General features: G+C 37.1%; 1 protein-coding gene across 7 annotated transcripts in view; it reads right to left on the bottom strand.

Annotated features, from left to right (window-relative positions):
* Nucleotides 1-13888, bottom strand: part of atp11a (ATPase phospholipid transporting 11A) — an 80391-nt gene that overhangs the window by 19190 nt on the left and 47313 nt on the right. For all 7 annotated transcript variants that reach the window (XM_084402865.1, XM_084402864.1, XM_084402863.1 and 4 more), the window contains exons 16-20: nucleotides 12567-12640; nucleotides 7969-8072; nucleotides 5972-6153; nucleotides 1045-1296; nucleotides 788-968 (exon numbers count right to left, since the gene is read on the bottom strand). In XM_084402865.1, the coding sequence (XP_084258991.1) occupies nucleotides 788-968; nucleotides 1045-1296; nucleotides 5972-6153; nucleotides 7969-8072; nucleotides 12567-12640 (793 nt within the window). The remainder of the gene's footprint in view (nucleotides 1-787; nucleotides 969-1044; nucleotides 1297-5971; nucleotides 6154-7968; nucleotides 8073-12566; nucleotides 12641-13888) is intronic.

Consider the following 13888-nt stretch of genomic DNA (forward strand, 5'->3'; position numbering starts at 1 on the left):
TTTGCATGGACCCGTTTTCATCAGTGAAGCAAAAATAGATAAAGTAACTTCCAATATGTATTTTGTCTAAAATGTAAGTTACTTAGTATTAACTTAGTATTAACTGTTGTTCATGAATATATTCTAACAATAGAAAGACACATAAAAACATGAATTACAACGATTACAGTAATATTAGTAGTTTTTGAAACTACAAAATGGAGATATATATGACAAAGAGTTTCCTGTGATCCTTTACCTAAATTATACTGTGACAGGGAATGATGCTATAAAATGATCTGATACACTACCATTTAAACATGTCGGGTCAGCAAGATTTTGTTTTCTTTTAAATAAATGAATACTTTTTTTCAGCAAGCACGCATTAAATTGATCAAAAATGACAGTAAAGACATTTATAATGTTACAAAAGTTTTCCATTTCAAATACATGCTGAACTTTCTTTTGAACTGTCTATTCATCAAAGAATCCCATATCCCAGTTTCCACAAAAATATCAACTGTTTTCAACATTGATAATAATAAGAAATGTTTCTTGAGCAGCAAATCTGCATATTAGAATGATTTCTAAAGGATCATGTGACACTGAAGACTGGAGTAATGATGCTGAAAATTCAGCTTTGCATTACAGGAATAAATTACATTTTAAAATATATTAAGAGTTATTTTAAATTGTAATAATATTAGTGTTTTTACTGTTTGTTTCATCAAATAAATCAAGCCTTTGTGAGACTTGCCGAACTTTTGAACAGTAGTGTATACTCTTAGTGACTGAAGTGCTGCATTACCTGTGCTTTCTGTAAGGGTGCCATGCGGCAGCAGAGAACAGCACTGCAGTTCCTGCAGATTTCCAGGAAAATTTCCTTGTAGTTCCCTCCGTTGCTGTTTCCTTCCTGTGTTGGCTTCAGTACAGCTGACAGTGTTGCCCCATCAATTATCAGACCATAGTCTTGGCAATCACCTGAGAGCCTGTGTGGACGATACATATGAGTGAAGGTGTCTGTGTGTAAACACGAGGGCATGTACACATTTCCACTGTACCCACCCTGAGAAAGTGTCCCTGGTCATGCTGCCATGATGTCTCAGGACAGTCCTGCTCAGATCGAACAGGACGTCATGGAGACTCTGCTCTTCTGTCCGCTTGGTTGTCAGTTCCAGGATCTGTGTATTGCGATGGAACAACTTGCTAGCATAGCAAGTGGCTGCTGCCGTCTCCATTTTGTCCCCTGTGAGAACCCAAACCTTCATACCAGCCTTGTGCAGGGACTCGATGGTGTCGGCCGCTTTATCCTGCAGCCTGAAACATAAAATAATTTAAAAAATGTAAGCATTTCATGTAAATGATTAGCACAATGCAGGTAGAATGAGCAAATTGGGGTGCCTATATAAACAAACCTTCGCTAGCTCTGCCTTAAACATGCTAATGACCCACGCAACTGTTGACATCCACCGTGTTGAAGTCCTGAATTTTACAGACAGTTTTTAATCAGGTTCCTGTGTAATTTAATTAATTACACTACCATTCAAATGTTTGGGGGCAGAAAGATTTTAGTTTTTTTAAGAAATAAATACTTTTATTTAGCAACGATGAATTAAATTAATTAAAACAAAACAGTACAATCTTTTCAACGGTTACAAAATTATTTCAAATGAATGCTGTTTATTTGTTCTTTCTATTCTTCAAAGAATCCTAAAAAGAATGCATCATTGTTTCCAAAGAAATATTAACCATCACAACCATTTTCAACATGGATAAAAATAAGAAATGTTTCTTGAGCAGCAAATCAGTGCTTAGAATGATTTCTGAAGGATCATGTGACACTGAAGACTGGAGTTATGATGCTGAAAATTAAAAAAAATATAGTTTTTAAAAATACAAAACAGCTATTTTAAAGCTACACTGTGTAGGATTTTCTCCCATCTAGCAGTGAAATTGTTTATGACTACCAACTGAATATTACTTTCTAGCCCCTCCCATTCCGAGGGCGTTTTAACTCCTACGGTGGCCGCATTATTTCAAATCTGCCGGCAGTCGCGAGTAATCTCCCCCTCGCATTCGTCACGGTGCCACTGAGTGTAAAAACGCGAAAGGCGAAGCTTGAATTTCCAGGTATGTCCCTCTTTGGCTAATGTATTTTCAAGATGGAGGCGCAACATGGCTGCCGCCATTCGAGCGACTCGCTCGTATGTATTCTAAATGGCAGATTCTACGCTTACGAGAATACTTGATTAGTTGGTATAAGTGATTACACATTAATGAGCACATATCATTTTGAAAGAACAAAGTGTTTTTTGCAAAGAATCAACTTAAAAAATTACACAGTGTAGCTTTAACAATATTACTTCACAATATTTACAGTTTTTACTGTATTTTAGGTCAAGTAAATGCAGCCTTGGTGAGCATAAGAGACTTCTTTCAAAAACATTACAAAAATCTTATTGATCCTAAACATTTGAACTGTACTGTAAAAACAACCAGCAGATAAAATTCTTATATTCATAGAATAATATTCATAAAAAAATATCCAATTTAGTTTAGTCAAATAAGTTCACTCTTTAAAAACAAATCTAGTGAACCTGTCACACATTGACGTAAATAGTATCCAAAGTACTGCATAAAAGTGACAATTATGCAATTGTTGCTTTGACAGCCCAATTGTTTTAACTGTATAGTAGCAGCAGCAGCAACATTTTGGCACAGTGTGTACTGTAGCAATCCTGTGTGCTTTATTCTTTGCGCAGTGCTGGAGTGAAAGTTAATGGACAGTGCTCTGCATGGCTCGGTGGCTCGGAGGTCTCATACGGCAGTGTGATGTCTCAGCCCACTTCACTCAGTAATTAAGCAGCCCAGCAGTCAGGATTCACAGTGCCACGCTGCTGCCAGATCATTAAGACTGCACCGCACTCACAGCCCAGCCATGCAGGGACGAGTGACATTCTCACAGAGACTCCCGGGAAGACATTCTATTACACTCCTTATTAAACATTCTAATAACATGAATTGCATTTCACTCAGCAGCATTCTACTGAAGTTAAACAAATTCCAACATTCTATTTGGCTCCATAACATTCTAAGATTCTAAAACCTTGGCTTAAAGTCTACATGAAATCAATTGTTTTTGAAAGAAGTCTTTTATGCTTACCTAGACTGCATTAATTGCAAACTAACCGCATCAGTTGTGCCGCTTTAATATTTTTGTGGAAACTATGATACATTTTTCAGGATTCTTTTATTAACAGAAAGTTCAAACTAACACCATTTATTTGAAATAGAATTCTTTTGTAACATTATTATCATTTTTAATCAATTTAATGGGTCCTTGCTGAATAAAAGTATTAATTTATATCCCTTAAAAAAAAAAAAAAAAAAAAAAAAAACGGACCGCAAACTTTTAAACAGGAGTGTATTTTCTTCATGTCTCAACACATTCATGGCCTTAAGCTACGTTCACACTACCAGTGACACGCAGTGACATGATCCCATTCCATTGGCCCATTCCATTGACCATTGGCGACAGGATCTGGGCTTGTCCAGTGAGTTGAGATATGTTTAACTTTATGGAAAAGAAGCGCAACTTTTGGGAGTGACAACCAATATGAGTAATGGGGGAAAAGTTATTTACTTTCCTATAATTCATGAATCTGATATGTCTCTGTGTATATATTTTGGTACTCGCTGTGCTGACTGAATGGTTTTGTGAACCTATAGATAGACCAGCGGTTGTGCTTTCGCTGCAAATAATATTTAATATTAAGTATTCTGTGCACCAATTTAATTTATATTTAGTATTTTCCCTCCAAAATCATTGTTTTTCAGCGGCAAGAAAACTGATTTGGTGGAATAACATCGGTGAATGTCACAGTAGTGGAAACGCCCACTAGCGACCTCACCGCCAGCCACTGGCGACATACAGCGCCAAAGTCACAGACAGTGTGAAAGCAAAATTATTGAGCATGATTCATGCACTTTATTAAAAACAAACAATTTGTCTTCATAATAACCTGCTCCACCTCTGCAATGACTTTCCTTTTCAAATTATGTCACCTATAGGCCAAGTGGGTGGGGAAAATTAGCCATTTAAGACATTGTTTTAGGCTAAGACATTAACTGTTAGCTAATGCAGCCTTTCTAAAATACATCTTTGCTATAGTTAGCAGTAATTTAATGCCAGTTAAAACTTATGTAACATTAATTATATCCCCTCTACAATCCACTGCAGTCTTACATTCAAGTCAGGCTCTATTCTTGTACTGAACACCCACTTTTCTCTATGAAATCCAATTCTCAACAGATAAAAAGTACGTCCTTCAAATTTTTTCTTGTTGAATATCCTGTTTCAATCTTAAATACACGCAAATGAGAATTTTGCATGTGGGCGAAAGATTTCCTTGCACAGACTTTGCAACGGGTTCAAGTTGATCACATGAATCCGCTGCATTGAACAACGGAAAAGCGACTTTCAGTTCGAAAGTGACTTCTGTGTCAGTTGTGCTTCATATATCGCTACACAATAGAAATTTGGAAAAGGCGTGGTCACTAATGTTTGCATTTGCCGTTTCATGCTGAGTAAGAATTATTCTTGCATATTGTTTTTTCAATACTGTTACAAACAGTCAGCGACGACTTATCAAATTAGCTTCGTGAATTTTTGACTATAACACATCATCTTGAGTGACCTCTTGAAGACACAAACAGGCTGGTGCCTACGGGGTAGTGATTGCATCCAATTAACACAGCCTGACAAAATAAGTTCCCGTCCAGTAATCACTATTTGTTTGCTCTGTCATATTCATTAAGGCGGTCGACATGGATTGATGTGTTTATTTATAACGTTGGGTTGGATGGCCTCCATAAGTGCACAAGCCAAAACAGCGGTTCATCAGATCCGCGTCTGCCGGCCCCCGATTGATTCAAGAGGGGGTCTAATTGCGTTAGCTGCTCATTATCAGGACACTGGAGCCTAATGGATGGACTCTATTGATTGCCTGTGCAATTAACGTTAACTCACACTGGTTCTGCCAGGACCGCGGGTGCTCACGTGCGCTTCAACTGGACGCCGGACCTGTAACTCTCCCACCCAGTTATTGGGCCAATCGGAACCTTGGCATTCAGCCAGTTAAAAATCTAATACTGCTAATGCACATCTATGATCAATTTCAGTTCGGGTAAATGTACGACGATTCTTGTTTACTTAGGGAAATGCATGACGCACTTTATTGAAAACACGAGGTTATTATTAACATGCTGATGTTTTTACTTGGCAACATAAACACTGGAAAGCAATATCGGACTTGCTCAGAAATGCATCAGACGTCATGGTTCCATATACCCCGACACTATGGATTTTTTTGCTGGTGCAGTGGGTTGGAGCACGAGGGAATGGGAGAGTAATCTGCATATTTAGATCATATAGATGAATGACTTAAAGCCTGATTCTCCATAGCGTTCTCCAGTTACAAAGTGCTGTCAATTTCTGGGAATGTACACTGGGGTTTAAAACTCTTAGACCACAGTGAAAATCTGGGATTCAAAAACTAATTTAAAACTTAAAATAAACAGAAAATATTTGATTCTGGGCTATTTTTAGGCTACTAAGGTGTCGTGTCACATGTTCTTGCTTCCACTGAAACACAAGATTCTCTTTGGATCATTCTCAAATCAATACTGAGAATTGTTTCAATTAAACATTTCACTCAAATTGTTATGCAAATACCATCACCAAACAATCTATTTAACTACAAAATGCTAAATAAAACCAGTTCCACTGGTGGGTTGACATTTGGATCCCACTGTATCTAAGTGGCAGAGTTTTTTGTATATGCATTTTGGATTTGACAAGGGAATACTGAACATGTTTGGATTCCAGCCAGTCAGCTTCTGTTAATTTGTGAACTTTGAAATCGAAAGTTCGATTCACTTCAGTACAAGAATATTTAAACAAGTCAATCAAACTTAGGAGGCAGTGATTCACCTATCTTCCACAGCAGTGGCTCCCAGCAGGATGAAATCCTTTTCGATGACATCATAAGCTTCAGCCAGTTTCTTGTCACGATCCTGCAGAGCTAGTTTAGCGCTGTTGAGGAGACGGCACGTTTTCTCATACTCCTCATGAGTCAGCTTCTTATAAGCCACACAGAGAGTCCGTAAACCCTCCTACAAGGGAAAGATTTGAAACAAGTTGTCAGCTTAGCCTTCCAGGATTTGAAACAAGTTGTCAGCTTAGCCTACCAGGTCCATTCATTTACAAAAAGAGCCAAAATTCAACACCAGAATTCATTCTTTGTCCCAAAACAGCATTAATCTTAGATATAACTAAATATAGGTTTACATAACATAAAAGGAAAGAACAATACCAATGCAAAGAGAAATTAAATGTTGACATTATTTATTCACACTTGTATTGTTCCAAATTTGTGACTTTCTGAGGTAAAACAATGATATTTTGTAGAGTGCTCACGCTGCTCTTTTCCATAGAATCAATCATGTGTTGACCACAAGCTGTCAAGCTCCAAAAAGGCAAAATCAAAATCAAATTTTACTTTTTATGTTTTTTTGTGTGTCTTTTTTGAAACTTGACTTGCTTTAGTTGTATGCAAAAGAGCAGCATGAACATTCTGAAAAACATTTAATTTTCCATGCAAGAAAGAAAGTCATAAGGGCTTTTCACACTGGACTTAACCCCAGCTTACCGTCCTTCTAAAGCCCAGGTTTTCACGTTTCACGCTTGTAATTAAGAAGCGGGGTTAGCACCGATTTGTGAAACGCATTGTGAAACAATGCGGTGTTAGAGTGTTAGAATGTGCACGTTGTATAAACAGTTGTTTCAGCATTTGATGAGGAAAAACGCGTAAGACCGTTTCATTCTTACCTTTATATTCTTCATTCTTACCTCGGCAACGTATAACATGAGGACGTGCAATGCTAAAGCTTTTATATAAAGAGGTCGCACGCTGCGTTCTTCCAATCAATGGCAATGACAATGCAAATATGCAAATAGGACGGGTTTAGAAATGTACGGTGTGAAACATCTTATGAATACCCAGGATTAATTGTTAACCCCTGGTAAAGTATGAGTAGTGTGAAACATGAAGATAACTCAGGATAACCCAGGATTCTGTTTACCTACAGTTTAGAATAACCCAGGGTTGGCTATTTCAAGTGTGAAAAGCCCTATACAGGTTTAAAACTACATGATGGTGAGTAAATGACACAATTTTCAATTGTTGAACAAACCCTTTGGAAATGTAGATTATTGAATGAAAAAACGCTCTAGTTGAAAAGTTCCCATTATGAATGTTAATAAAACACTACTGATAGAACTGTCATGTTGAGCTCCTTCACTTTAGCACAAAGGTTCTGTTTTGTCTTCCTCTACAGAAACATTTTCACTACTGCTACCAAAGTCATGAATCAGCACGGATGCCAGTACAACCAAACCCTTTGTAAAGTGATGTAATTCCCGACACAGGTCTGTGAGTAACATAATGAAGTAACATAGAGCTGTGTCAATCTGTGACATTAGATGCATTCCTTATGCCTGGGACCATAATTATGTCATTTTTAATCTTTAAACAGTTTCATATATTTGACATGTTTAAGATAATTATATTCATTAGATTATAAACAGCAAAAAGTACAAATGACTTCAGGTGCTATAAGTACATAGAGATATTAAACTAATAACAGTTGTAATAGGAAAGCTAATGAGAACAGAGTTGGGCTGCAGTTTGCAAATACATAAATAGAAAGGCAATAAAGACTCATTTTCTGTGATGCTTATACTGTAGGTACTTTTCTCTTTCAGCCTTTATTCTGAGGATGATGCTCATGCTAAACAAGCTGCACAACCAAACACATCTGAGAGGAACTTTTTTACATCAAGATCTAAAAAGGTGCTTTTGTGGCCTATTAATAGCTCTGCTATTAATAATAAGAAAGAAGATGAAGATATTTCCGATTTCTGCTCACCACAGCGTTGTGCTCTACTCGCGCTCTGACCTGCTCCACCTTCCCAGAAACCACCCGTGGGAAAATAGAGGAATCTGCACCTTTACAGAACAAGTAGTACTCTCCTAGAACAAACAAACAATTATGAACACATACATACTATAACAACTATGAAGAAGAAACTGTATAACCACAGGGATTGCATGCTTTCAAAAATAGGTATTAAATGGATAGTTCTGAAAATCCTCTCATCATTTACTCACCCTCATGCCATCCCTTATGTATATGACTTTCCTTCAGATAAACACAAACAAAGATTTTTAAGAAAATAATCCATCTCTGGTGAGTTCATATAATGCCATCGAATAGGTGCCCGTCGATTGACACTTCAAAAACCACACAAAACGCTTGTGATGGTAATCCATACGCCCCCAGTGGATGGACCGGTAACACTTTACTTGAAGGGGTGTGCATAAGACTGACATGACACTGTCATAATCATGACATGACACATGTCATAAATATGAAGGAGGTCTTATGCATGTTTATGACAACTGTCATTAAGTGTCATTCGCTCAATTATGACATTTTTAATGCAAATATGACATTGTGTGAGATGTCTTTGTTATGGCAACTTGACATTACTAAGACAACACAACCTGTCATAAATACTGTATGTCATAAACATGACATAGCAGATTAATTATCAAACTTAAGAAACCACTTAGGCTTTAGGGGTTAACATTTCATTAAACTGTCATGTGGTTGGTTTTGACATTGGCTGTCATGAAGCCATTATAACATTTTAATGACAAATTAAATTTGTACCACTGTACTTGAGGTCAAAAAAACATTCATGACACAGTTATAATGGCTTCATGACAGCCAATGTCAAAACTAACCACCTGACAGTTTAATGAAATGCTAACCCATAAAGCTAAGTGGTTTCTGAAGTTTGATAATTCATCTGCTATGTCATGTTTATGACAATTTATGTTGTCTTGGTAATGTCAAGTTGTCATGACAAAGACACTGACTGGTTATGATGTATTGGTTTATGTCAAGTTGTCATAACAAAGACATCTCACACAATGTCATATTTGCATTAAAAATGTCATAATTGAGCGAATGACACTTAATGACAGTTGTCATAAACATGCATAAGACCTCCTTCATATTTATGACATCTGCCATGTCATGATTATGAAGGTGTCATGTCAGTCTTATGCACACCCCTTCAAGTAAAGTGTTACCCATTTATGTCAAGTTGAACTTGTGAACGGACCTAGGACAGTTGGCTGGAAGCGATAGTTTATAGTTAAAAGAGTGTAATATATTAGCATTTTTCTTACACCTATCATTTTGCTTCAGAAGACATTAGCTTCGTTTACATAGACACCTTTTGTTTCAATCTGAATTAATTCATTCCGATTGATTAAACCAAACACAGTGTTTACATGAACGTTAAATACAGTGATCAGGTTGACGTGCGCGTGAATTATTGTGCCGTTCTACTTCTACGCCCAAAACAAGGCGTCTGTGGATGAGAGTCGGAAACAAGGGCTCAAGGTATGCACTTCACAAACGATGAGTTAAGGAACATTTTAGAATGACACGACAGTCATTTATGATAGTTCCTTCAACAACAACAGCAGCTCTTTTCACACGTCATTACACCATTTCTACGTCATCGCACATGCGCAGAACACTAGTTTCGTTTTTCAACCCGATTAAGTGTTTACATGTCCTCTCGATCAGATTAAAAAAGGTGTAAACCACGTCTTACAATTTTAATCGGATTTGGCCAATTGAATTGACATGTGGTTACATGTGACTTTTTTATTCCAACTGTGCTAGTAGTCCGATTACAATCGGATTATTAGGGTCCATGTAAACGCAGCTATTGATTCATCCACTGGGGTCGTATGGATTACCATTATGAACGCTTTGTGTGGTTATCCAAGGGTCAAATGAACGGCACCCATTCAATGGCATTATATGGACTCGCAGAGATGGATTGTTTTCCTAAAAATCTTTGTTAGTGTTTATCTGAAGACAGAAAGTCATTTACATTGGGGATGGCATGAAGGAAAGTAAATAAGAGAATTTACATTTTTGGGTGAACTATCCCTTTAATTCATAACTGTAGCAAAAATAAAGTAAATGCTTAAAGTCAACATGAAATAAAAATGTACCCTATTGTATATCCTGTTTGTCTCTGAAAAACTATCATACATCACAATATGGTAGTAAAATTGGTCATGAGCATCATTTCATTGTTTTAAATGAGCACATTAGTTATGCTGTCAGGTTCTCAGTGTATTCAAGATTATCTTCAGTTTTTTTCATTAAAAAGAATAGTTATCAGGTCAATTGTATGTGCCTGAATGTATTCAGGAATCATACAGATGTTAAATCTACCTCTCGTTTGTATGCTAGTAGCACACTGACCCACTTGCATTAACTGGCTCCTCAATTTGGGCACACATGGTGACTCAGACACTTTCACTGGAATGTGTAACAGTCACTTGCTGTTCCAGAATGAGTGTGTGTGTGTGCGTGCGTGCGTATGTGTGTGTGCGTGAGTGTTTACTCAGCAATGATTTGAGTACAAAATTATCCCCAGACGTTAGCTAAATCCCTTTGGGTATGTTCTCAGATGGGAAAATCATTCATAAATTAAGTGCATAATTAGGGCTGCCAATCTCTAAAAATTCAAATAAAATTAATTACATTATTTGCAGAAAAATGTATCAAATTAATCTAATATATACCAATATATCAATATTTGTACAGATAATTCAAGACATTACATTATTGTGGCAGAATAAAACATTGAATAGATAGTGCGTTTATAAGTTAATATATTGTTCGTTTTATTTGTAATAACTGTATAAAAGTATGGGATTAGATTACTGGTCAGGAGGCATGATTAACTTTTCAATTTTGATCACTTTTTAAATAATAAAAATCACACTAACATTAAAGGTGCATTGCGCGAGAGTCTGAGTTTTCGCAGAACTACGCCCCCTCTGGCGGCAAGCGAAACTGCAACCAGAGGTGTGCACGCTCATGGACCACACGCACACGCACGCTTGCACGAGCTCGAGCTGGTCATAACCCAAGGAGCATCAGCCGCACAAATCTTTTGTTTACAATCATAATGTCTTCAGAGGTAATAAAGTTTTAATTCTGCAAGTAATTTAAAATATGTGAAAGGAAAGGCAATTGAGTAAATAACACACTTATGTGTGAGGGAAAAAATGGGGGTAGTAGAAAACTTCGTTTTTTATTCCCATCTATCTCCATGTTGAACTGTGTTATGTGTTTACTGTATCCACTTATGACTATTATTATGGAAACACGTTCATGAACAATATAAGTTATAACTTTGTAAAAGCTCAAAATTGTAATCATGATACCATACCATACCATACACAGTCGGTCAACAAAGTACACCCAAATGTCTCAAGGTAATAAACAATCAAGTGGCACTATGACGTTACCATAAAAGCCAAACAGGCTAATCCGCCGAAGATTTGCGGGGGTTTAGCCTGTCTTATTGATCAGCTAAGTAGCATATTCCAATAGCAATACATCGTAATTAAGCAGTAATTTGCTCAAAATTTGTGTCTAAGTATCTAACTTATATATCAGCATTTTATATCACAATCATTCTGAACCTGATCACTGACAATGGTAAGTTAGTAAAACCTATTCCGATTGTACATTTATCTAGCTTACGCTAAAGCATTACACATTTTATGGATCGTCATTTATTGTCATTATTGGCCGTATCAGACATTAGAGAATGGGATATATCTTACCTTTTTATCAAGAAAAAAGCCAACTGAGGATCCCGTTTGAGCCCTAGAGCAGACCGGAGATCTCTCCATTTGTTGAAAGCCTTCCCTATGTTTACTCTCGTCTTACCCCGACGCCTGTCTGACTCCAATTTGGACCTTTTGGTTGCACTAGACAAAAGTTCTCTTTTTTTTTTATCTTACGTGGAGTTTGCGTTGGTGTTTGAAATGAACTACAAGCCGGTCTCTTAGAATCCATTTTCTACGGAGAATGGCGGCGTCGGCGCATACACAAACCTGCCAGACATATGAGCGTGCCGTGAACGCGCATGACGTCACGCCCAGTCTCAGATTCCGACCCGAATCCCTCTTATTTATTTTACTGTACAGGATTATAGAGGCAATCGCAGTGATCAGAGAAGGGCTCAGTCAGCCCATCAGGCAATTGTTTAAGCATGTATGGGTTAGAAAACGGGTATTTTTAACATGAAAAGTTGCGCAATGCACCTTTAACAAGTTAAACTGACATTATTTTTTTTATATATTAGAAAAAGGCATCAAGGTTTCCTACAGGTTTTAATAATATATAATAATTATATTTAGCTTTATATAAAAACAACACAAGTGTACGACACGTCCTCCTTTAGATTAGTCAATTTGTGTGTGTCTGTGTGTACCTACTTAATTTTGGGGACAAATTTGTACCCAGAAGTGAGCAAAAATGTTCAAAAATAGTACAAAGTGGTATAAAGATAGTAATAGTAAATAAAGTAAATTTATGTAATGTGATCGTGCGTGTGTGCGTTTCCATCATACCTGAGCTTGATCTTACGATTACACTCATTCTCCTCCTCACTGAATCAAAGTTCAATACTTCCAACAGCTCAAATCTGTGAATGCATAAACACAACCAGATAACGTAGGAAGTATTTAGATTTAACAGGATACCTATGTACATATAAATCAGAGGCGCTGACTGGGTCCTTTGGGATGCATCTTTATCACACACAGATAGAGTTTTTATGTGACTGTGCTGACCCTCATGTTCTCAGCAGTAGGACAGTGTGTAGCTGCACTAATTATGGCTGATCCTTGTCCTTCAAGGACACACACACACACACACACACACACACACACACACACACACACACACACACACACACACACACACACACACACACACACACACACACACACACACACACACACACACACACACACACACACACACACACACACACACACACACACACACACACACACACACACACACACACACACACACTTCACTGCTTCCCAAAACATACTGTATAACAGTGTTATTTTAATAAACACACAACTATATTAATATGACAACCTGCTGAGTAAATACACAGATGATTACAGATCAAACTGTTCCTTTGCTGAGGTTTCTTTCTCACGCCACATGTGGGAAAATTACATAGCATGACAAGAAAATTAAAGCTGCAGTCACCACAGGGGGTGTCAGCAGCACTGCTAGTGCTAGTGGTATGAAGCTAAATGTTTGTTTTTTTAAATTATATGCACAAATAATTTAAAATGCACAAGTGTGTGTGTGTGTGTGTGTGTGTGTGTGTGTGTGTGTGTGTGTGTGTGTGTGTGTGTGTGTGTGTATGTATATATATATATATACACACACACAAAAAAAGCTATTATTTTCTTAATTATTAATTTTACTTTAATTAATTTTGTTTTTAAGTAAGAAGTATTAAATATCATATTCAAAACTAACTATATTTAAAAAATATGTAGATTTGCATATGATAAATAAAGTATAGATTTGCAGCGTGTGATATGTTTAGAATATAGATTTGCTTAAAGGAGCTGTATGTAAGAAATGTATTTCAATTAATCATAAAATGGCCCTGATATGTCACTAGACATTAAGAAATCATGTTCATTTCAAATACTTATATCACTGACAGCAGTAGTCCGGCCAGGATATTGTCATTTATAAAGTGAAGTTGCAGCCCTTAACTGATGTTGATGTTGATGTTGTCATGTTGTGTTTTGGCCTGAAGCGCCACCCTCCACCTATCTACCAATCACGAAGTCAGTAGTGTTTCGGCATCGGGGTTGCCAGCTCAGCTCTAGTTACCACAGCTACGTAGCAGCCT

The sequence above is a fragment of the Rutilus rutilus genome, assembly GCF_951802725.1.
Source record: "Rutilus rutilus genome assembly, chromosome: 2".
In the NCBI taxonomy this organism is placed as follows: Eukaryota; Metazoa; Chordata; class Actinopteri; order Cypriniformes; family Leuciscidae; genus Rutilus; species Rutilus rutilus.